The sequence below is a fragment of the Aricia agestis genome, chromosome Z, assembly GCF_905147365.1.
Source record: "Aricia agestis chromosome Z, ilAriAges1.1, whole genome shotgun sequence".
Taxonomy (NCBI): Eukaryota; Metazoa; Arthropoda; class Insecta; order Lepidoptera; family Lycaenidae; genus Aricia; species Aricia agestis.
The window spans coordinates 23,514,975-23,540,022 of record NC_056428.1 but is presented as its reverse complement, the minus strand read 5'-3'; the positions used below and the strand labels follow the sequence as shown (position 1 = coordinate 23,540,022).

Here is a 25,048-nt window from a genome sequence, read left to right as displayed (position 1 = left end):
CACACTCGCAAAGTTCGCGACAAGTTCGCAAAGTTGCCACTTTTTAAAATTTTCTTCACTTTCTTGACGCACTATAGTTTGCGCCCTTGAGCCAAATTTATTTTACTTTATATTATAAACCAGATGTCCCACGCGGCTTAGCTCGCGTAAATTATTAGGAATTTTACGGAAATCGTACATTTTTTCGCAACAAAAATAAGCTAATCTCTCTTCACGTAGTCTACTCTATATCTGTGCCAAATAACATACAAAATTGCTTTAGTAGTTCGTGAGATAAATAAATAAGACTTTATTTCAGACTAATTTTGTCCACTCTTGCTAATAATTTTCCGTGTTAACCACATTTCCTCTGTTTCTTCGGTCCTATTAGTTTGCGTGATAAAATAGCCTATAACCTTCTTTGATAAATGAGCTATCTAACACTAAAATATTTTTTTATCGGACCAATAGTTGCTATGATTAACGTGTTCAATCAAACAAATAAATATTTTTTAAATCGCTTGACAAAATCGAATCTTGATCTAAATGACTATGAAAAGTACCAATGGGTCATAATAGGCTCATAATCATGGGATGCATATAACTTTATAAGGTATAATATGGTAGTGATGATGAATGTAATTTGCATAGTAGCATATGCTTTCCGTTCTTAAAGCAATGCAAAGGAGTTCTCTCAGCACCTTCCCAATCTAATCATGGTATACCTTGGTGCAAAATCTTACTTGTTGATTGCATATGCTTAGACTACTTCCCACGATTATATGGAAACATGTGGTGACCGAAGTCACCGCATGTTTCCATATAAATTTTAAGGAGTTCCCTCGATTAGTCATGGCTCCCAGCATCAGATCACCACTTTTGTGAGTATAGTACCAAATTGGGATGACACTCTGTACGCCAAAAGCAAAATTTTGAAAATCAGTTCACAAACGGCGGAGTAATCGTTGAATATAAAAAACAAACATAACACCTCCCCCATTTTGAAAGTCAGTTAAAATTGTAGCCTATGTGTTATTCTAATGTATAAGCTATATTATTGTAAAGTTGATACATTCAGTAGTTTTTGCGTGAAAGAGTAACAAACATCCATACATCAAACAAACATTCGCCTTTATAATATTATAAAGTAAATAAAGTTTATAAAGTAATAAAGTAGGATTAATTATATTCTGTTCACTAAACAATGCTGGCATGTCTTGTATGGCAAAAGCCCTTATTAAAATAAAGATTTAAAAAAAATCTCTTTGTCGCGGGACCGAAAACCGACAACAATCGAGAAACGGGCCGCGAAGTGCGAAACATATGCGAATCGGATCTCTCATTCATGCTTCGCAGGAATTTCGCGGCGTCGCGCACGGTTCGCGCGCGAGTGGGGATGCAGTCGGGGAACCAGCCGCGAAGTGCGAAAAATATGCGAACCGGATCCACACTCACGTTTCGCGGAAATTTCGCGGCGTCGCGCGCGGTTCGCGCGCTAGTGGGGATGGGGCCACTTATCGACTGTCAAAATCAAAAGTAAAATACGCAGAATCTGTGGTTAAATTTAAAATGTGGTTAAATAAAAAAGTGAAGAAATTTTAAAAAGTTTGTCCTTGGATCGGTACGTTTATATTATTACTAAAATTTTTGTTATTTTACCGATGGCTTGACTTCGTATGTGCTAATTTAGTTAATAATTAGACAATAAATAAGATTTGTGATAGAATAGAATATAACATGGCTTGATTTTCGATATTTAATCAACATAGAAATTAGTAGATTTGACTACCTGATGTATTTGACTACTTGATGTACTTTTTTATCGAATTTAAAAAATACAAGATGAAGAATCTGATCATTTATTTAAAAGATTTTAACCTTAATAGCTCACTTATAACATCTTACTTATCGATATCCTCGACAAATATCAACCGAGTGTCCCATCACTATAGACCGCCATGTTTAGTTCTTGGCAATATGGCGCCGGCCACACTTTTTTGTAGTTATGTCGCTTCCATCTGTTTCCTTATTCTGTTTCCTTATTCATTGGACCCTACAGGACGTGTACAAAGCTGAACATACATATTTGAATAAAAAATAGGCTTATTTTCAGTACACTGTACTGAAAATAAGCCTATTTTTATATTCTATATTAAAATAGGCTTACATTATTTATATGTTCTATATATTATTATGTTATCATGTTATTATTATTATAACGTTAGTACAATGTTATTAGTTATTACACTCGTTTCTTTTTCTTACTAATGCCACATACGTGGCATTAGTAAGTTAACATTGTGTAAACTTATAAGTCATAATTTAAGATATAACACATACAAAAAGATTATATTATTTTGTTGTTAAAGTATAATAAGTATTATATTTATTAGTTTCGCATTTTAGTATTATTATTATTATTATTATGTAATAAAAATGGAGTGGAGTGAAAGGTGAATTTTAGAATTCCTAGAATTTTACAAAAAGGAAGAGCTCATTTGGAACCCAAAATATCGCTATAATAAATGTCATATTTTTCATTCAACATTGCTATCATAATATGAACACGTCCTCCATGTTCGTGTGCGAATATCAAAATGAATCACCCCACGAATGTGTGAACGGTAGTTCGCGACAAAGTTCGCGACAGCATTCGTATACGAATGTTTCGTCCAATCAATGTCGAATGACGAGGCGAATAGCGAACGCGAATGTATAAATGCAGTATTATAGCTGTTATGGTCGGCTTTGCCTGTCCCGAGTCCCGAGTCCCGACCGGGACGAATAAAAAAAATAGTTATGGCAGGGCTTCAAATACCGGTATTTTTTCATAACGTTATTGCTTCAAGGGCATAGATAACGGTATGAACATTTACCCGCTACTAGAAATAACGGTAAAAATTGGAATTAATACCGGTAAATGTTATAACGGTAAATAGGATTTATAACGGTAAATATATGTTCTTTGATAACGTTACCTACCTTTTGTAAAATAAGTACTTAATTTAATCAGTCAATTCAGTATGCAGTATGCACAAAATTAAACTAGACGTGTCTGGTGACCAGTAGGTAGGTATAGGAAAAATGACGTCCAATGAGAATGACATGGTCAGTACTCAGTATCTTTGTTCAAATATTACTAATTTATGGTTTGTATAGTAAATTATTGTATTGTCAGAACGTGCGCCGTGCGCTGGCTGCCGGACTGACTCTGTTGTTTTGCAGACGACGGGGTGAGGTGGTACACAAAGCACACGACGAGTGGAGGCAGTCAGTTCAGGACGTTCGTTCTAGTGGAGATAGAGAGAATAGAACTAGCTGCCGCCTCGCGCCGCCGCGCCGTCTGCGTTACTGCATGTAAACTGGTTTGTGTGATCCACGGACGCCAGGGACCTGCGGAGCGGTCTTTTTGCCCTTGGTGTGCATTGGTAATACATGTTGTAGGATTCTTTGTGCTATCGTTCGCGGCGAAATTGCCCGGTCCGCCCCACCCCGTCGTGTGCAAAGCGCCTCTGATCCGACGCTCCTTAAAATATTCTCCGTGTTATAATACCTACATATTTTGTAAATGCTATCACATAATTCTGTGCTTCCTTTTTTAAATGTGTTGATATTTTTAACTACAGTCTACAAAATATATATGTATTAAACTTAGAATTCTAGTAATAAATACTAAGACATACAAATAATTATCCATATTTTGCCAATCCCCCGCATTCGCCACAATTAAAACAAGTAAATAAATACGGACATAGGTAGGTAGGACCTTGCATAATTTTCTGCATTCATTGACTAAACAAATTGCAGCACCATCTTGAATTGTTAAGTCAAAGTTTTTTTTTAATAAAAATAAGGGGGCGAACGAGCAAACGGGTCACTAGTAGCGTTAGCACGGCGACCAGCGGAAATGCGAAAGTATGGACAAACTGTGGAAATAAACCTAAGGTGCCGTTCCGATCTTTTTTCGTTCCGAAAAATTCAATTAAAATGCCACTTTATGACACACTATAGTATATGTCATAATGGAGGATATTATTTGAATTTTTAGAACTATAGTCTGTCATAAAGTGGCTTTTTAATTGAATTATTAGGAACTAAAAAAGATCAGAACGGCACCTTAAGTTTATCAGTTTGTGACTATAGTCTGTCATAAAGTGGCATTTTAATTAAATTTTTCGGAACGAAAAAAGATCGGAACGGCACCTTAGGTTTATTTCCACAGTTTGTCCATACTTTCGCATTTCTGCTGGTCGCCGTGCTAGCACTCCTGATGGAAAGCATCTTCCGTCACCCATGGACACTCGCAGCATCAGAAGAGCTGCAGGTGCGTTGCCGGCTTTTAAAGAGGGAATAGGCTAATAGGGGAGGGTAGGGAAGAGAAGGGAAGGGAATAGGGGAGGGGATTATGCCTTCGGTAAACTCACTCACTCGGCGAAACAGCGCAAGCGCTGTTTCACGCCGGTTTTCTATGAGAACGTGGTATTCATCCGGTCGAGCCGGCCCATTAGTGCCGAAGCATGGCTCTCCCACGTATAAAAAACTGGTGCTCGGAAGTTGGAAGTTGGGCTGCGAGTGAGATTTGGTGCACGACGCATACCGCATACCCGATACCAGAAAATATCGTTATATTTACCGGTATTTTCATAACGATATTTTTTGGTTATGTTACTAGATTTTGATAAAAAAAACCGTTATCTGGCTACCATTATGAAAATACCGGTACGTAACGATATTTTTTCGGGTATTCGATAACGTTATGAAGCCCTGAGTTATGGTTGGACGAATTAAAAAAAAGTAGTTATGGTCGGCAGTGTTGCCAACAATGGGGATTTCCCACTAAATTTAGTGGAAAAAAATAAATTTAGTGGTAGTTTTTAGGGGATAAAACATTTTGGGGATATTTTGGGGGTAAAATTTTTGAAGAATGGAATATTTTTTTCTATAACAACCTTAAAGTGGCTTTCGAATCTTTGCCGCGAGCGACCGCGACGGACGAAAATTCAAACGAAATGTCACTTTATGACAAAGGCTATAGGTTTCATTTTACTCAACCTCTAGCTTTTACGCCGCCGCCGCGCCGGCGGCAGCATGGGTCGCCACGCAAATGTCAGTAGAAAATGATACCTTTATAATATATTCTATATCATAAAGTAGCATTTTATTGGAATTTTTTACCGGTCGCGGTCGCTCGCGTTCGCGGCAAATATCCGAAACCCACCTTTATGATGGAACTGCCACACAAAGTACATATCTCTATAGTCTATGAGTCGTACCAGCTGACACTGCTGAGAGTAGGCTGACAGATTATTATATTTGTCGTTGTATGTAATGAAAAAAAGATTGAAGTATATTGGTAGGTATAATTAAAAACTGCTGGCCTGTTTGTTTGTTTGGCCTGTTGAAGGTGTATTTCAGCGTTTTGCGCGCTTAGTAGAACACACCCAAATTAATTGTTTTGATTTTTTGGGGAGTTTTGGTTGAAATTTAGTGGGTTTTGCAGTTGCTTTAGGGGGAAAATATTCTGAATAGTTGGCAACACTGATGGTCGGCCCAAAGAGAATGCTAATGCCAAGAAACTTTTGTAGCTGTTATTAAATTTTTGCTACAATTTTGTTTATTATCATATATAAAGCCCAGGTAAACATAAGCTACTACTTTTTATTTTACTCCAATTATAACTACCTATCAATCGCATTATAAATGTATCCATAAGTTCATACTACAAACAATGATAACAGCACTAATAACTCGAGCAAACTAACATCTCTGTCCGTTTCAATGTTTAATCATACCTAAAAATAGAAACGCATTGTGTTGCATCACACGAGAGCGTAAACGTGCGTGCATAACGTCAGTAATACCCTGAATTTGTTACAACTTACAGAGAAATGGAGAAGGGTGGCCAGCCACCACCTTATATGTGGAGTAATGTGCAAAGTATGCAGCCCCCTCCTGCTGCCCCGCCTAGCTACTCTCAAGCCGTTGGGGGAGTGGGCCCATCTAGCCCCTACACCCCACAATACTCACCTAGTAAGTATAAAATTATACTTAAATTTATAGAATAATAATAAAAATAATAATGACCTTCAAAGTATTTTTGAGTATGACTAACACATGCCCTTGTAACAGTTCTTTTGGAGTGGGAAGCTGTTATATATTCTAAATGTGTTTCCTCACTGTGTATGTAATATGTTGAAGATGATTTCAAAACATTGTCTTGTTTATTTAAAACACCTTAAAATTACTGTTATGTATCATACAGACAAACCTACTGAAACATTTCAAATGTCGTTAATATGAGTATTAATAATGTTTTCTATTTTCTATTCAAAAATATGACAAAGAATCTAAAGAAATCGGCCAAGTTCGTGTCAGACTCGCGCATGAAGGGTACCAATATAGAGCAAATGTAGGCAAAAAATTGTTTTTTTTGTATCGATAATATTAACTTACTTAATTAAAATTTAATTATTAATTATTAAAGTACAAATATTTATATTTGTACTTTAATAATTATTAATAAAATTATATAAGTATAAATAATCTTTAATTATAATTAAGTAAAGATTTTTGTGTATATTTCAAGTGCCTAGCTGTTACCATTATTGATTAGGAACAAAAAAACCTAAAAAAATAAAGTTTGTAGTATGGGATAAATATTAAATATTAATTTTATTGTATTTTTAGTATTTGTTGTTATAGCGGCAACAAAAATACACAAGCTGTGAACATTTCAGAAAAGCAGCAGTTCTTGAGTTACAGCCTGAAGACAGACAGACATCGAAGTCTCAGTAATAGGGTCCGTTTTTACTCTTTGGGTACAGAACCCTAAAAACGAATAATTATTGTTTGTTATGATGCTGGTTTATTATAATGTTCATCATTATTATTACCTCAATGCAATTATATTCATATAAAACTTGGAAGTTAGTTAAGTTTTAAACATCATGTTGCTTTTATCACATGTTTCCACTTATTATTATTTACCAGTAGTAAACAATTTAATTCAAAACTTTTTTCAGCATCAGGTCCTGCTATTGTCACAACAGTAGTGCCAGTCGGGTCCCAACCGACCCACATGATCTGCCCGAGTTGTCACGCTGAGATAAATACCGTCACCAAGAAGAAACCAGGACTCATTGCCTACATATCAAGTGCCATAATTGCCCTATTTTGGTATGTATTAATTGAATCATGAAAGAAACTGCATGAAATTACTTTTCTTAAAGTTTTAATGACTTTTAATGGCACAGCACAACAACACTTATAAATTCTATTATCTATCTCAAAGCCATGAATGAAAAAAATTTAATTTACATACTTAAAATTTTATAGGCTGTAATTATTGTGTCTTTCAGACAATTATTAACAGTTTGGACTGCTACTTTGAGATTAAATCTATACTAATATAATAAAGCGGAAGAGTTTGTTTGTTTGTTTGAACACGCTAATTTCAGGAACTACTGGTCCGATTTGAAAAATTATTTCTGTGTTAGATAGCCCATTTATTGAGGAAGGCTATAGGCTATATTTTATCACGCTAACACTAATAGGAGTGGAGAAATAGAGGAAAATGTGGAAAAAAAGGGGGAAATTATTTGAAAGGGCTTATCTACGAACTACTGGAGTAATTTTTCTGTTATTTGGCACATATAAGAATCAGACCACATAAAGGATCATTGGCTATTTTTTGTGGACTAATTTGTCTGTGAAATATATATTTTACGCGGGCTAATATTATATCTGGCAAAAACTTTCATTTTTTTTTTAATTTCAAATCATATTCCCATAAAGTCTCCATTTATGCAAAAAGACGGCAATTTTTTTTACTGTTACAACACTCATATGGTTATTGTGCTCTATTGCCCGGTTCCAATATACACAAAACGAATCGTTTTGCTTACGGATGGTAGATTCGAGGACGAGGCGTAACCCGAAAGTGTTTCTATAAAAAACGTTTCGTAAGCAAAGTTACCGTATGCTTGGTACCTGCGGATGGTAGGCGGTAGGGAGGGCTTTTATAACGGACCGTTAGGTTATTGTATGGGCATGGCAGCATGTGGCGTTTCTATAAATTATTTTGTTACGTCCAAGTTTACTAGACGATAGACGAGACATACCGCGCGAAATCAGGCGGTTGAACGTTGTTGTGTTCTTTAATATTGTGAGAAATACTCATGTCTCATTCAGACAGTGATCAGACTGATCTTAGTCATCTAGAAATTTTATCAGACTGGAATGGATCTGATTCCGACGAAAATAGTGGTAACAATCATAGGATCATTCAGATTTTTAGCTTAGATTTCGACTAGATAAACCGTGCGTTGAAAGCTTACTTGCTGAAAATATAATATACCCTTACTTAAAAGTGAAGGGAACCTGCAGGTATGTATGTAGTGACTGTTTTAATTTGTTGCTTAAAAATAGAATGATCAAAATTATTTTACTTTTGGTGCCTGGAAAGGAACCTACTTACGATGCACAGTGTGATAAAAACCTCAATTTTGTTCCACCTTGTTTTTCTTTCAAAATATTATAGTTGATAGCTATATAAACATTAGAGTAAAACTCCGAGATCGATATTCTTTATAATTTTTTTTAAAGAGAGTCAAATTGGCCTTTTCCGGGTCATTTTGCAAAAAAATTTAGTTTACAAAAAACTAATCAAGTAACATTATTTTTGTTTATACTTACTAATTGAATAAACACTTAATACTATACTTTTTTCCAAATTTGGTTAACCTACTGTGATCAAGTAGGGATATGTTAATTTATTTATTAATTTTAGTTTTTCATTATTTTAAGCATTTTAAATTTTAATTTTAAATATTATTTTAAATGTCAAATCAATGATCACAATATATAATAGGTATTTTGCGTTTTGTTCTCTTCGGCGATAATGGGTAAAACTTGGTAAAACTACATTTTCTACTAAAATGTTTTTTTTCTTCATCGTAACAAAGCAAATTAAATAAAACGCGGATTATTTAAGTGATTATTATGTGATCAAGCCGGTAATAAACATTGGTTACCATAAATTTGAAATGAGTAGGTCTTTAATATCAAAACGCAGTATTACCGTCGGGAGGGCTTCGGTTAGCGCGTTACTAACGACTGTTCGTAGCAGGTAGAAGCTAAAATAACTTTGTGAAACGCCTTTAACGGTTCGTTACCCGTAAGTGAAAAACGTTTGGTAGCTGATGTACAGTGACGATTCGTTAGATATAGGAACCGGGCATATAACAGTGTTTCCCAACCCCTGGGGGTCCGTGAGTATATGTATGGGGGTCCGCGGTGTTGTCTCTGGGCCATATATATTATAATCAGATTTTTTTACTGTTTATTTTATTAAGGGGGTCCCTAAAAACTGTACATAATTTCCTAGGGGACAGTGGCAGAAAAAGGTTGGGAAACACTGCTCTATAACATGCAGAAGTTACTAACACCTTGCTCGAAAATATGGAGGCGAAGTTGATTTTAGCATAATATTGTATAGTTTGTAGTGTAGTTTACCAAAGATAACATGGACCTTGTCATTTAATTTCCAGTTGTATCTGCGGATGCTGTCTTATCCCTTGCTGCATTGAAAGCTGTATGGATGTTCATCACAAGTGTCCCAACTGTGGGACTTATCTCGGCCGCTATAGAAGATAATTTATCTAATAATCTCTTCATATATTATATGCATGTTTAAGGAGTGATGTGAATTTACATATGCACAAAGATTTGCCGTGAATATAAAAAAAAAGTTTGCATGACTCTGAAAACGCCCCTACAAATGATCTGACTTTGCAATCTCTATTTTAAGAGTAGAGTACTGACTAAGTAGACTGATACTAGTTGTTGTTCATCACAGAATAATCACAATCATAGAAGTTAAATTGTAAAGAATATTATAAGTAATATTTTCCAGACATGTCTCATTAAGTAAGGGCTAGATTACAAAAGAATGGTTCAAAATGAACTTTCAAGAGTGGTGATGAGAAACGTGGCGCGATGCAGCTCCAAATTCAAATAAGTTCGATTTTGAATAGTCACCCTAAGAATGTTCCGTGTCACTTATCAATTTGTAATGCTGGAAATTATTCTATGAGCTGTACTATTATCCAGTTAAAAATATATTGCACTAAGCCTCTTTACTACCAATAATATTTAATTTAAGATGTAACAAAAAATATTTATATGGTATCTATTAATTTATAGCTAAGTAATATAAATAAGTGTCCTAACAAATCAGCATTTTTAATATTGATATTTTTATAATATTTACTTTTACAACTTTTATGTCCTTTACAATTTTAGTAGTGTACATAATATGTAGAAATAATCCTCTAACATAAGACTTGCCGTGTAACCTTAGAAGCAATATTTTTAATATTATGAAACTGTTGTCATATATAAGAAACAATAATTTCTTCCAGTTGATTTTCATCTATTTATTAATGTTGACTGATATGTAACTTGTTTGAATGCATGTAGTATTACTTTCTAAGATAGCCTGTTACCTGTATTGTGTTCTGAAAATCCTTAGGAAGTTGTGAATTGAATTTCAAGCTTTTTTATAAAACTTATAAATAAATATAATACATATTATTAATATGTTGTATGTTTTGCGATAATTTGTCACCTAAATACATGTATTTATATTTTTGTTAATAGTACTTGTGTGCAGTGTGTCCCTGTATAATCTATACAAGCAGGCAGCAGTTACTTTTCAGCTAGGTATAAACATAGTTTTAAGGACTTACATAATTTGACTTAATATATAGAATATTGTGATTAATGTTTAAAGGACTATACAACACTACCCTACTTGCCATTATTTAGGCGAGTATGCACCACTTATTTATATTAAAAGTTGTATTTTAATTATACTTACTGCAACTAAATTTACAATATATACATTGATTAACAACTTGTTTGCTTTTTCATTTAGTATTTACAACTCTTTGGACCATAATATGATAATTGATAAGGTATTGTGACTTGTAAGTTGTGCCTGAGAGTCAACTTATGAGAGTTATGAGTAATGCCTGATGACTGATCGACATGTACTTAGCAAAGAGAAGTCATGAAAACAAGTAGGTACCATTGAGGTTTTTTTTTTTGTTAATTCGTCCCGGTCGGGACAGGCAAAGGGAGCGTTGCCCATACAGCCATTTCTATATTTTCTCTATTTAATGAATGATAGTGAAGGCCGAAGCCAATTCTTTTATATTAACCATCTGTAATAGATTTTTCATCAGGCCGAAGCTAATTCTTTGATATCAATCATATGAATAATAAGTTTTTTCATCAGGCCGAAGCCATTTCTCATGTTTTGATAGTATTTTACTGTCCCTTCTTCGATTTGACATATTGCCGTCATTGGTCACAGGTGGGTGAAACTTTCGAACAAAAAAAATTGGGTTCCAAATTTAAACGTAGCAACTAAATTAAGTTGGATAATCTGTGCAATTTTTAAGCAAGATCGACTGTGATTGGTTGACAAAAAAGACGAAGAAGAAGTTTAAAACTCAAAGTTCGATTTTCAGTGAAAATTATTTTGTAGCAACTCTTTCAAAAATTGTAAATTAGTGGATTAATTATTGAAAACAAAAGGTAAGCCATTGTAAAATGTAAATATAACCGTAAATTTATAAATTGAAGCAAAACATAACTATGTCATACTGTGTTCTAATACAAAGTATGTCATAGTGATTATTTGCATAATTGTATAATAATTTACAACTTAAACTATAATAATATGAAAAAGATAGATTATTATTTCATGGAAAATATTATAATGTATCAGTATGTATGCAGTTAATTTCGAAAATGTTGAAATGTGTCTATTGATTTATTGTAGTAATTAATTGCACGTTAAGGTTATGATCTATAATTATTTATGTATGGAAATGTAGTAAATGAAAAACTTTTCATTAATTTCAGATTTTTAGGTCCCTGTACTAGTTTGCAACATTTTAGTCTGCAGGCAATGGTTGTTATGAAGATTTAAGGAGGAGGAGGAGGAAGGTATGGGATTATGAGAGGTGCGGCCACTAAGGGAAAATCCTCTGATCAAGTGAGGTGGTATACAGCTGGCCTGAGCCCACGCGATATATTTCAGCTGTCGTATGTACAAGGTATAACAAAACAAAGTAATAATACTTATGTGTGTATGTATAAAGATGCGCGTCCACTCGGAATCGGAGCGTAAGCAGCGGACGGATTTGTTGCCTAAACCTTGTGGATTAAATCTGTTTTATTGTTTTGTGTTTATTTAGCTATGTACAATATTTTTTATTGAAATAAAACATTTATTTGAGCTCATTTCTTTTTTTTTTTAATTTTTGGCATGTTTAGAGTGGAAGGTTTTGCACTTAAAAATTTTAACTTTAGTTTCAATTTAAAAAAATAATAAATGTTAATTTTTTTTCTTCTAAGTCCGACCTCTTGTTACGTAGTATATGACATTCTCTTTGATTGGTCATTGTTCTCATTATCTTGACTCTTGACAGATGCCTAAAAAGGCTAAAAAGTCTGATATTAAACAGTTCAAAGTTATGTACAACATTTTATTACTAAAACTAAGAAAAACGAGATGAAAAGCAAATATAAAAGAGAATTATTTACAACCACAAAGTACTTATATATAATTAGGAAATTTACAACACATAGGTACCATTGAGGAATATGATTCCTAGGCAGTTGACAGACCAACGCGACGTCATTTGGTCGGATCGTGTAAATATTTAATTTTAATTGTGATCTGTCGGCTGATTTTAACGTAACGCGACCAAACTACGTAAGAAGTTGATACTTAAGCAGATGGGGGACCCCATCTGCTTAGGTATCAACTTCTTTGATAGTACAATAATTCCTTTTGTCTAAAACAATAATAAGAAAAGGAATTCAAGTACTTTCTCGTGAGTTCCTGAATCGTGCAGCATGCTGCGTTACGTGGGGTTTTAAGTAGGTCAACTTGGGGAAGACCGGCATACTTTATTTGAAGTTGGCTTTGAGCTGCCCCTATTTTTGTAATGACTAGAAAGATGGTGTTCACAGTAGATGACAAAGTAATCTTTTATAAACCTAAAGAGGCCCATTCACGGAAGACTGCTGTGCAGTCCTGCCGTGAATGGGCCTCACTGATTGGTTCACACTCTGTGTTAGCGGCGGTAACGCCGAGTGTGAACCAATCAGTGAGGCCCATTCACGTGAATGGGCCCTTTTACACAGACGCTAGATGTACCCACGTATTAATTGTGTGGCAAATAAAGTTGATATTTCAAAGAAACATCTTGTAGACGGACTTTCCTAGTTTTGGGGCAAGTACAAGCCCATCTAAGCTCCGGTTGGAGTATAATTATTAATTATGGTCACAACTCACAGCATACATAATATAATTATTATGGTGTTGTGGGGGCCTTACCTTAACCTTATTCCACCTTTCTAAATTGCTTCCTAACAAAGATGCTAAATGATTTAGTCAGTCAGAAGCTAGACTTTTTCCGATTTAGTACACTAATTATAGGATCCTAACTTTCTAAATGCTATTCCAATTTTCACTTGACTTAATTTAGTTACTAAATCATTTAGACGTCTAAATTTAGTATTTAGCGCTTACTCTACTTATCCTAGCTAGGAAGTCCTAGCTAGGATCCTAAAAAATGTAGTCAAGTGGAATAACATTTAGAAAGCTAGGATCCTAGCTAGGATCCTAAATTGGAAATAAATTGGCTTTAAGCTGACTAAATCAGTGTTGCCAGATGGTTTCAACCTTTTATCTGTAGTGGGAACTGCTAAATCTGTATTAAAGTCAATTTATATTACGTTATAAGATCTGGAATCCATTCGTAGGTAATTTCTTGAGTCTGTTGGTTCCAAGTAGTTCAGAAAGTTCTGAATAATTCATAATTTTTCGTGGAGCAAAAATTCTTTCAACCATCTTTTTCGTCTTTTATTTATTTTTATTTTCATTGAGCCAACAGCTAAGCCTATGAGAAGACCAATTTTTTGTTGCTTTGATAGAACTGGACGCATTAAGAAGACGTCTGACCAAAATGACAACTGATTTCGTCACTAAATTAGGACAAAGGGAATAAGAAGCTTCTAATTAGTCTCCTATGTAGGATCCTAGCTAGGACTTCTAAATAGGACAAGTGAAATAAGCGCTAAAGGTGGAATAAGCGCTTAGTGCACTGGCTTAGTGTTATTTTTTGGGTTCAGGATTTTCAGGAATCAGGGCTATCATATATTTTTTTGACATGGGTAGGGTGTGTCATTTTTTTTCAACTTTCGATTATGTGGCAAAGTCTCTGGCAAAGTACACTCCCGGTGTCCTATGTTTTAGAAAAAAAAAACTTGTCTATGGTTGTCCGGCTGACCTTTGAAGTCTGCTGTCTGTGCTGTCTTGAATTTGGTCTTGAATGTGAACTGGAATTCTAAAATTGTTGTGTTTTTCTCATTTTATTAATTGTTTGATGAATAAAGTTTAACATTTATCAGAAATGTCTTGGTTGTTCGGATACAGTCGGCCTACTCAGCCGCCTGCTGATGAGCCACCGATGGATGGTGGAAATGCCGCTTCTGCTCCCGTAAACCTTACAAAAGCAGAGAAAAAGGCTATGGAAGCGTACAGATTCGACTCCAGTGCACTCGAGAGAGCTGCTGCTGCGGCCAAGGAGCTCGAGCGATCCAGTAAGTAGTCATGATTTTTGAATATAACATCACGTTTTCAAGTATTGCATAATGCAACTCTAACCTCAAATCTTATCATGATGATCGCATTTGGTACATGCTGAGCAAAATTTTTCTATATGTATTTTTTTAAAGTACTATATCATCACGAGCGATAACATTTTGTAAAAAAATAGTCTATGTTTAAATGCTATAAACTTGTATAAATTCCTATAGGACTTGTGTGTAGGGAAGATAGTACTATATTTTCTATATTTTTGCTCGGCTTTTGACTCACTGTGATGTAGTTTTATTTATTGCATGGGCGTAGCCAGGGGGAGGGTTTAGGGGGTTCACAAAATTAAAATAAGAACAGGCGTGCGGCATACCTTAATACTAAAAAATTGACTACACCCATGATTTAGTGTATTATACATTTCATTTGACACTGGTCAATGCTTATTCATTTTCAATACCTGCTATGCTGTTTGATTCTCAATGCTGGCAAATGTTGTAAAAATATTTTTTTTGTGAAATTCTAATGGGCCCTGCACTTAGTGATCTCATTAATTTCCAACCTTTTCTTAGTCAGGGACCACTATGATAAAAATAATCTGTAATCTACTCTGTAATAATCAATTTTAAACTTTAATAAAACCTCAGTTCCTGATTGTTGATGCTTGCAAATATTATAAAAATTTGGTACAAATATTTGAAATTATTTTTACACAATACTTACTACTCCACTCAGACTAACTTTAGGATATGACGTGTTTGCCAAAATCTGTACTGTTAATATTAATTAAACAAGTACAAATTAAACTACATTCAAATAAGACATGAAAGAAGCTTAAAACACTCACTAGATAAACTTCTTTATCTATCTGTAACATAATATTATTTAGAACAGCAATTTGTTATCGTAGTAACCTAATATTTATATACAGTAACCTAATATTTAAGATAGAGATTACAGTAAATATCTTATTTGTACTTATTTGTTACAGTAAATATTGTGTCAAAATCAACCATTCTTAATTATAATTTTTATATGAATAAAACAACAAGAAGCTTGTTTACACCCAAAAACATGTTTGTATTGATTGTTTCATTTCTTATGTATTTGATGTTGATTATTTGATCCTTCTTTCTTTTATTGAAAAAAAGAAGTTATCATATGCCTTAACCACTAGAAAATGGTAATTGTTTCTTTCACTTGCAGATTATAGCATTAAATTCATTAATCAGAAATAAAATATGTCCTTAGCACTTGTTATTATTATTATTAAATTATCATTTAATTATAAGAGTGCACTACCACTAGGCTGCATTTCCACCAGATATGTGTTGCAAGGAATGTGTTTTTAAGATCCAATAGCATTGCCTTGCTGAGCGATGTCATGGCAAGCTCACGTCAATGAAGCGATTCTATTAGTTCTTAAAGACACATTCCTCGCAACACATCTCTGGTGGAAAGGCAGCCTTAAGCTTGAAGTCATATTATTCTATTTTACTATAAAAATATATCTTAAACATAATATTGTCCTTTCACTCATATAAAACTAAAAATCTTATAGGGCATGCAAAGGAGGCATTGGAACTCAGTAAGCTGCAAGAAGCCACTCGCCAACAGGAGCAGATGGCCAAGATCAAAGAGTATGAAGCTGCTATTGAGCAATCCAAGGTGGAGCAAAAGAGGATCGATCATGAGGAGAGACGGAAAACACTACAGGTAATGATTTTTTTGTCTATTAAAGTTGTATATAACTTTAATAGACAAAAAATTAGTATATACGAGTATATATACTACAGTGTTTTTCAACCTGTGTCCTGTGGGTTCAAGCTTTTGTAGAGGGGTCGCCAGAGGTCAAGAGAACTATTTCAATAAAAAAATAATAAAGATGAAGAGACAAGATATAAACTAGCATGTATTCACATTTCACAAACATACATTCATGATAAAAAAGGGAAGGTTGTGGTTATTTTTCCATACCATCATGAAAAATTTTGAAATATACCGATGTACTTTGTATTTAGGTCTTAGGAATTAAGCACACTTCTATTAAGTCACTATCAGCGAGTGACTAGTTAAAATAACATAAATTTACATATTATGAGGTCAATTTGCACTGTGGACATACTACAAACTTAACACAAAATTAAATGCTTTTTCATATTACTAGTGTATTTGTACAAATTCAGGAAAAAGGGATTCAGAACAGCCAGAGATAGAGACAAATGGAATATTTTCTGTGTACTCTATCTTAATAGGTAATTTTATGGTCAGTGGAAAAAAGTTTTTATTTATTTTTTATGCAAATGCAGGAAGAAACTAAACAACATCAAATGAGAGCTCAGTACCAAGATCAGCTGGCAAAGAAGAGGTATGAGGAGCAACTCGTTCAGCAACAGAGGTCACAAGACGAGATATTGAAGAAGTAAGTTGATAATGCAAATTATTATTAAGTGCTACATGTTCCACAGCATTTTGTTTCCTTGAAATTAAAAAAATAAATAAAAACTTCATACATATCTTAATCAGATCAGTGCATGAAAATGAGGAGGTTTATTAATGGTCACTCTTAAGCATTTGTGTAAGTACCTAACTACTAACCCACAAAAAATGTTTTTCTTGACGTCTGTCTGACGGACAGACACGAAGTCTCAGTAATAGGGTCCCGTTTTTACCCTAACCTTAAAAAACGTTGACCAGGAGTAGGTAGTAGCTGATTATAAAAATGTGTTTTATAATCTACAGACAAGAGGAGAGTGTAGCTAAGCAGGAGGCACTCAGGCGGGCCACGATAGAGCACGAAATGGAACTTCGAGAGAAGAACAAACTCAAAGCTATCGAGGCAGAAGCCAGAGCCCGGGCCAAGGCTGACCGAGAGAACAGGGACATCACACTGGAGCAAATAAGACTCAAGGCTGCGGAGAATAGGACTACTATTTTGGAGAGTATACAGTGAGTATACTTGTTTGTCCTTTAGGCTGCCTTCACATTAAGTCGCGAGTCGCGCGGCTGCCGCACTACTCGCGACTTAATGTGAAGGCAGCCTTAGATAAAACTGAAGAAACTTTAGGTTTCATGTTACGTGTCACTGTTACAGAGAGATCAATTTTTTTCTATTTTGTCTTAATTAAACCACAATTAAGACAAAATTGAGAAAATGAGTTATTAATTAAGCACATAACTTAAATAACACACTTAAGCGTGTTGCTAAAACTATAGTTTGTCTAGACTTTTTACCGTTTTGCATAATTTGTTTGTTCACACTGAGGGCCCTATAGCACATCGACTTTAACGCTTGTTAGTCGCATTTGTAACGCGTTTCCTTATCTTCTCCCTAATCGCGTTACGTAATACTCGTAAAAACTTCCAATGGATCTACAATAAGTACCATCGAGGAAATTGATTCCTAGGCAGTTGACCTACGACATATTATGGTCGGCTTATGTCAATTCAATGTTAGCTGTGATCGGTCGGATGATTTTGACATATTATCGCGACCAAATTACGTAGGTCCGCCATCTGAATCAACTTCTCTGATAGTAATAGGATGAAGTAGATAAACATTTTATAACATAAGGGTAATTGCTATTAATATTTTCCCTTATTCCTTTATAATTTGAACAAGCATTGTAACGTACTTTATCATCTGACTATACATAAAATCCACATTTTTTGATTCCAAACTTTTTCACGGTCCTAAAGCCCCCATTTATGAAAAAGATGTAACTAACAATTTTCAAATTGTTAATTACCCACCCACAGACATGAGGGGCCTCATGTCTTCAATTGTATCCATTTCTTGTTAAACAGGACAGCTGGTAGCGTCATCGGCACGGGTCTCAACGCCCTCGTCACAGACTGGGACAAGACGCTAGCTGCGGCCGGCGGTCTCTCGCTGCTCGCACTCGGCGTGTACTCGGCTAAAGGAGCCACCTCGGTGACAGCTCGCTTCATCGAGGCGAGAATCGGTATGTGATAGCCTAGCTGGATATATAAATAGGCCGTATAGGTCGCCGCCAAGAGGCGGCAGCGTCCTACGGGGCCATAAATTTCGTACATGGAGAATAAAGTGGCCTACACTGTTACCTCTTCACGCCGCAAACCGCTGAAATGGTTTTGCTGAAATTTGGTATGGTGATCCTTTGAGTCCCGGGAATAGGACAGTTTTTATCCCGGAAATATACACGTTCTCCAGTGTGCTATGTTTCACAGGCAAACCGACTCTCGTGAACGAGACCTCAAGATTCTCCCTACTGGAGGCAGTCAAGCATCCCATACTGACGGTGTCCAAGGCAGTAGCAGCTTTCAGGAAACCCTCGGATGCCCTAGCCGGGGTGGTCCTAGCGCCAACCCTCGAGAGACGGTTGAGGGATATTGCCATAGCGACCAAGAATACCAGAGTCAATAGGGGATTCTACAGAAATTTACTCATGTACGGGCCCCCCGGTACGGGCAAAACGTTGTTCTCCAAAGTAAGTTTTTAACCACATTGGAGATACTATCAGAGGCATACATTCTAGGCAGGACGGACCTACGTAATTTGGTTGCGTTGTATCAAACGCAGCCGATAAATCACTAACATTGAATTGACACAACCTGACAAAATGATGTGGGTCCACCATCTGCCTATGAATAAAATTCTTCGTCATTGCTTGAAAAAGATCTAACATTGTAAAAAAAAAATTGTCAGTACAATACCTCATATTCATTATTATTATTATGGAAGTCGAGTGGAAGGACGGTCATTGCAGTTAGTGTGGAGCTAAAAATACTTTGGCATTCATAATTTTAAGTTTATATTTGTCTTAGATAATTGGGGCATTTTCTTTTATGCAAGGGCAATACATCTTAAAATTATTACAATTACTATTAATTCGGCCAAAAACACAATTTTAAGGATTAATAAATAGCTGAATACTGAATATTATAAAGTAAAAATTCATATTTTGTATAGTCATTAGCCAACATTACTCTCAGCCTAAACTCTTTAAAGAAGTTTTTTTGTATTCTCTTTAGAAATTGGCAAAGCATTCTGGTATGGAGTACGCTATAATGACTGGTGGTGATGTGGCCCCAATGGGCAAAGATGCAGTGGCGGCTATACACAAAGTGTTCGACTGGGCCAACACCAGCAGAAAAGGTGAGTCTTATCGGTTGCCTGATATGTACTATCAGGGAAGTTGATTCATAGGATGGCGGACCTACGTAATAGACTAGACAGAACTAAGACTTCAAACAAGCGGGCGAATCTACGCGAGTTGGGTGCTAATGTCACTTTGAACATGTTTCACAATGCTTAGGCGGATGAGATGATTTATAACGACCGCCATTCTCAAATTAGGTTCAACATTTTTATTTTTTATTTACCAAATAAGATATACGATTATTAAACTTAATTTAAACAGCATTTAAAGCTAATGAGGTTTGTGCAATGCTATACAGTCCTATTCACAGGTGTGTTTATAAATTAAACAAACTACAAAATATTATATTAGAAGTTGGCACTATAAAGTTATTTTAAATACGTGTTTATAATAGGGATGAAGACAAGGTCAAAGATTAGCGAATTTTGTTAATAAAATAAAGAAATCACGGTAAAAAATGTATTTTTTTTTGCTATGCGCCTTCAAAGTTGGATATTCAAGTCGAATTTTTTTTCAATTAAATTTCTTAATATTTGTATACAATTCGATAACTTATGCAATTAAAAGCAACTTTTGTTATGAAACCACTTTCATAAACGCAATATTTAATATACCTGTCGAACAAAGTTGTCTCCCGATTCGTACAAACTACGAAAGACTGACGTCATACTTTCGTAGCACTTTGTATAGGGCGTTTCAGGCAGGTATTTTTTATGAGGTATTTGAATTGTCATATCTTGGTGAATTTTTATGCTATCAGAGTCATTCTTTCAGCAATGTTTCTATTTTTTAAGTATCTTTCAATTACCGATAAGAAAAATAAAAAGTCATCATGCCTATTAGGAACAAGATAGATAAATATAATTTTAATAAAGCGACTACTGAATCTGTAATTTAGTAGTCAATTTATTTTACGAAAATGTTTTTATTTGCAGGCGTACTTCTATTCATTGACGAAGCAGATGCGTTTCTACGCAAGCGGTCATCGGAGCATATAAGCGAAGACCTCAGAGCGGCTCTTAACGCATTCCTCTACCGCACCTCAGACCAGAGCAGCAGAATTATGTTGGTCCTGGCCTCGAACACTCCCCAGCAGTTCGATTCGGCAATCAACGATCGTTTGGACAAGATGATTGAGTTCGGACTGCCCGGGTATGAGGAGAGGGAAAGACTTATACGGCTGTACTTCGATAAGTTTGTGCTGCAACCCGCTAGTGAAGGCAAGAGGTATGGTTCGGCAGTATTATCTTTTTGATTAAAATAGTTTGCAGGTTAAGTTGACCAATGATGCCTATATGTATATTAAAAATACATATTAGTTAAAACCATCCTATGTCCTTCCCAAGGACTCCAAGTATCCTATAACCAAATTTAATGAAAACAGCATCACACTTGCACAAGCATGCTATAGCTATATTTTGGTCGTACGTTGTCTACCTCGTGTAGCAAACAACGCACGTTTCTGATTCCGATCCCAACAAAAACACGATTGCAAATATTTACAAAGGCGGGATTAATGCTTTGCGATTTCTACCAGCCAATCTTATGGTGATCATGAAAAGGTATAATAGACACATTCCTTACAATAAACTTTACTTACTAAAGCTACAGTTACACATTCATGATTATTTCAAGCACCTAAAAACCTAGCAAATGCTGATTACGAGCATGTGTGTCCACTGTCCATGCATTGCTCAAAATAAGCATGCTTATTTCGAGCATGCTCAAAAATCGACAGGCTTACGATTTTAGAGCATGCTACCTGCGGCGCTGGTGGCGGGGGGCATGGTTTAAGTACGTGTTGACAGGTTTGTGGTGGTATCAATCAGTTTTTCTCTTATAATAAGCATGCTTAATAGAAGCAAATGTATCGAGTTCGAACAGCATGCCTGTTTTAAGCATGCTAATAAGCATGCTGGTTTTGAGCATGTGTAACTGTACCTTAACTTCTGTTTCAGGCGTCTAAGCGTGGACCAATTTGACTATGGTGGTTTGTGCAAGAACTTGGCTGAGCGCACCGCTGGTATGTCAGGGCGAGCGCTCTCCAAGCTCGGTGTGGCTTGGCAGGCGGCTGCCTACGCGTCCGATGACGGTAGACTCACTGAACAGATGTGTATCGAGATTTGTGATGATGCTGTGAGGGATCATAGACAGAAGGTGAGTGTTTCTCTTGAATGTTGTAAGATTTTTTTGTTTATGTGTTTTTTTTAATAGGTACTTTTAGTAACAATATATGATGTAATTTTATCTATACGACTCGACTCGTCCAAACGTAGAAAGGATTCTGAGCCGGCACCTAGACGGTCAATTGTAATATCACGCTTCAATTTTTTGAAGTTTATTTGACAATTAGATTGAAAGCGCGCGGTGTTCAATATCGACCCAAGACGGTCATACACGTATTGCGTAATATACGCAATACGTGTTATTGCGCCATAAAATTGCTCGTCTAGGGGCCCGCTAATGCTACTTGCAACATTTTTGACATTTATTCGCAAAATATAGTCAAACTTTACATCCAGAATATATCTCTGTTGTCTAGTAAATAATAAAATGTTGAACATAAATGGTTAAAAATATGTTTTGATTAAAATAGACTGGACCAAGCTGTGCATTTTAAATATTTTAATTTATCCACAGATGGAATGGTTATCGGCCGAAGAGAAGAGTCGGAGTATGATGCCGTATCTCCTCGACCTGCCGCCACTAGAAAAACCAGAAGAAGAAAAGATAGAAAGAGAAGAAAAGATAGAAAAGGAAGAAAAGATTGAGAAGCAGACGAAAGGCAAAGCGCAGAAGAGCAAAAAAGACAAGGAACCAGAATCGGACAAGTGACCAAAAGAAAATACTATTTCCAATCACAAAAATAACTGTGATACAAGTGTGTATGATTTCACCATAACTAAACTACCAAGTAATATTGTGCTGACTGATCATGATATGATTATATTACAAGAGTTGTCGTTACGGTTGAAAAGTAAAATTAAATAAGGTGAAATATCCTATTTAGGAACTGCAACCAATTCATGTCTTTAAAATTAATATCAGCTGTTTTATCCGCAGTGTATAAATGTGTACTTGCTTTACCATAGTGTATACTGTATACAACCATTAGACATGTGTTTTGTATAACACCGTATATATAAAAAAATATATGCAGTAGTATATTATAAATGCAACTGACATAATATTTAACGAAAACAAATTCAAGCACAAATTTCGTGATCTTTAAATAATAAAATATCATTAAAAGGCAATTTAGATGCAATAATATTCCATTTGAACCAATTTTGTATTTTGAATGCACTGCCAGTGTGTTTGAAAATGTAGCATTTAAAATATATATTCTGCATTTCAATTACCTTTTAAAATATTTTGACGGATTGTAACATTCAAACTTCAAAATAAAATTTAAGATACTAAGGGCCTGTTTCACAACTTTTTTGTCAGATTCTTCATACTTGATCTGTCAAGTTAATTGGTATAACTTTTCATGGTTGTTTGTCCTTGTCTGTCTTGGGACTTTTCCAATTTGTCGGACAAAGACAAACCAAGTATAATAATTGTATTAGTAGTACATTTGTACTAAAACTAAATAGTTTATATTATATACCTACTTCGTTTTGATTTCTTTTGACCGAAATGTTAACAAAGTATGGGTGGCTATAACACAAAAAAATCTTAAGTGTGGCTAACCCGTGACATTTAAATTGGTATTAATTGTCACGGGTTAACCGCGGTTAAGATTTATTTTTTGTTTCCATTTAAAACAAAATTAATTAAAACAGAGTATATTATGTAATTTAAGGAATCAAGTTCTATTGAGTCCTTTTATTTTATTGAAATATCTGTTTATAATGTTTTGTATGAAGCATGGAATGATAAGTAATAAAAAAAGATAAAACTATACTTAGCAATCTGTAAATTCTAATGATAGGAGCATGGCTTTTAAATATTAAACAATTAATACATAACATGTATATGTCGCAGCCGACTGGTTTAAATAGCCGTTCAATCAAACAGCTAGCCCTTTGACTGAACAACGCCATTCAATCACACGTCTAGCTTCAATATTGAATATTTTAGTCGCTCAAAACGTTCAACACTACAGCTGATTCAAAAGCCGCCGTCTTATTGAAGTAGTTCAGCGCGCACCGCTGCGGCGCTAGGTGCGTTATATTTACAATATGGCGTCAACTAGCAGGTGTTTGTTGGTGTTTGTGGTTGTTTTTCGGAAAGAAAGTAGTTATTACGGGATTATGAAATGGATGGACGCAGCCCCCCCCCCCCCAAAAGGGGGGTAGGGGGGGCATAGCCCCCCGTCAAAACAAAAACAAACACAATCCAGAAAGTTTAAAAGTTGGTTAGGTTAGGTTAGAACTTAGACCACAACACAGAGGTAGCCGAGCGAGCGTGCTGCGGCAGCAGCCGGCGACCGTCGTCAAATAAAAGGGGGGCTCGGGGGGCATAGCCCCCCGCCAAACAATCCAGAAAGTCCAAAAGTAGGTTTGGTTAGAACTGTGACTGTTCTGCGGCAGCAGCCGGCGACCGTCACAAAACACGCCTCAGAATTTTTTATTTTTACTTATTGCATTAAACTTTTGGTCACCCCTTTAAAACTTAATCCGAGAATAATCTTTCAAAAAAATACAAAAAGTTTTCCTATTCTCCCAAATTACATATTAAGCTAATGGCCGCCCTAGCTAATTTGCCATTAAATCAGTTGGCTAAGCGTCGTCTAACTGTAGTGTTGAACGTTGTAGTCAACAAGTCGGCTAAACGACGTATAGCCGTGTGATTGAATGGCGTTGTTCAGTCAAAGGGCTAGCTGTTTGATTGAACGGCTATTTAAGCCAGTCGGCTGCGACATATACACTGTAATGTTTCGGAGATTTCTTAAAATATAAAAAGCAGTGCTTTTCGTGGACTTAGTATATACAATATTTTATAAAAGAAAGTACAATACCAAAGTAGAAATGTTATTTGGCGATATTATGTAAGTTATAATAATGGATACAAAATACGAAAATAAATTAGGAATACACTATAGAACTCTTAACTCATTCGCACGGACAATTTTTTAATTCTATATTAATACCTACTAAATAGAAAAGGCCTACTTGAAAATATGAATATAGCAGTAGCTTGTACATACTAGTGATAAAACCATGTTTGCTTGCAAAAAATCGGTTGCGGGACACAAAGAAATTTTTCTATTTTTGTCAATATTTTCTCAAAAGTTTGATAAATC

At 35.3% G+C, this 25,048-nt stretch overlaps 2 protein-coding genes across 3 annotated transcripts; both read left to right on the top strand.

Annotated features, from left to right (window-relative positions):
• Window positions 1-5,536: 5,536 nt before the first annotated feature.
• On the top strand, window positions 5,537-16,926 carry LOC121739439 (LITAF domain-containing protein). Of its 2 annotated transcripts, XR_006037447.1 has the most exons (5): window positions 5,537-5,616; window positions 5,864-6,009; window positions 7,002-7,155; window positions 9,528-9,862; window positions 16,912-16,926. XR_006037447.1 is itself a non-coding variant. In XM_042131920.1 (4 exons), the coding sequence occupies exons 2-4, from the start codon at window positions 5,868-5,870 to the stop codon at window positions 9,631-9,633; spliced, it is 402 nt and encodes a 133-aa protein (XP_041987854.1). In that variant the 5' UTR covers window positions 5,537-5,616; window positions 5,864-5,867; the 3' UTR covers window positions 9,634-9,952. The 2 variants fall into 2 exon arrangements, 1 of the variants encoding a protein (XP_041987854.1); XM_042131920.1 differs by lacking the exon at window positions 16,912-16,926 and having other exon boundaries at window positions 9,528-9,952.
• Window positions 14,371-23,146, top strand: LOC121739436 (ATPase family AAA domain-containing protein 3A homolog). Its single transcript, XM_042131917.1, has 10 exons — window positions 14,371-14,661; window positions 16,218-16,372; window positions 16,966-17,078; window positions 17,399-17,605; window positions 18,464-18,621; window positions 18,866-19,125; window positions 19,670-19,793; window positions 20,733-21,024; window positions 21,756-21,954; window positions 22,438-23,146. The coding sequence occupies exons 1-10, from the start codon at window positions 14,472-14,474 to the stop codon at window positions 22,630-22,632; spliced, it is 1,893 nt and encodes a 630-aa protein (XP_041987851.1). The 5' UTR covers window positions 14,371-14,471; the 3' UTR covers window positions 22,633-23,146.
• The last annotated feature ends 1,902 nt before the right edge of the window (window positions 23,147-25,048 follow it).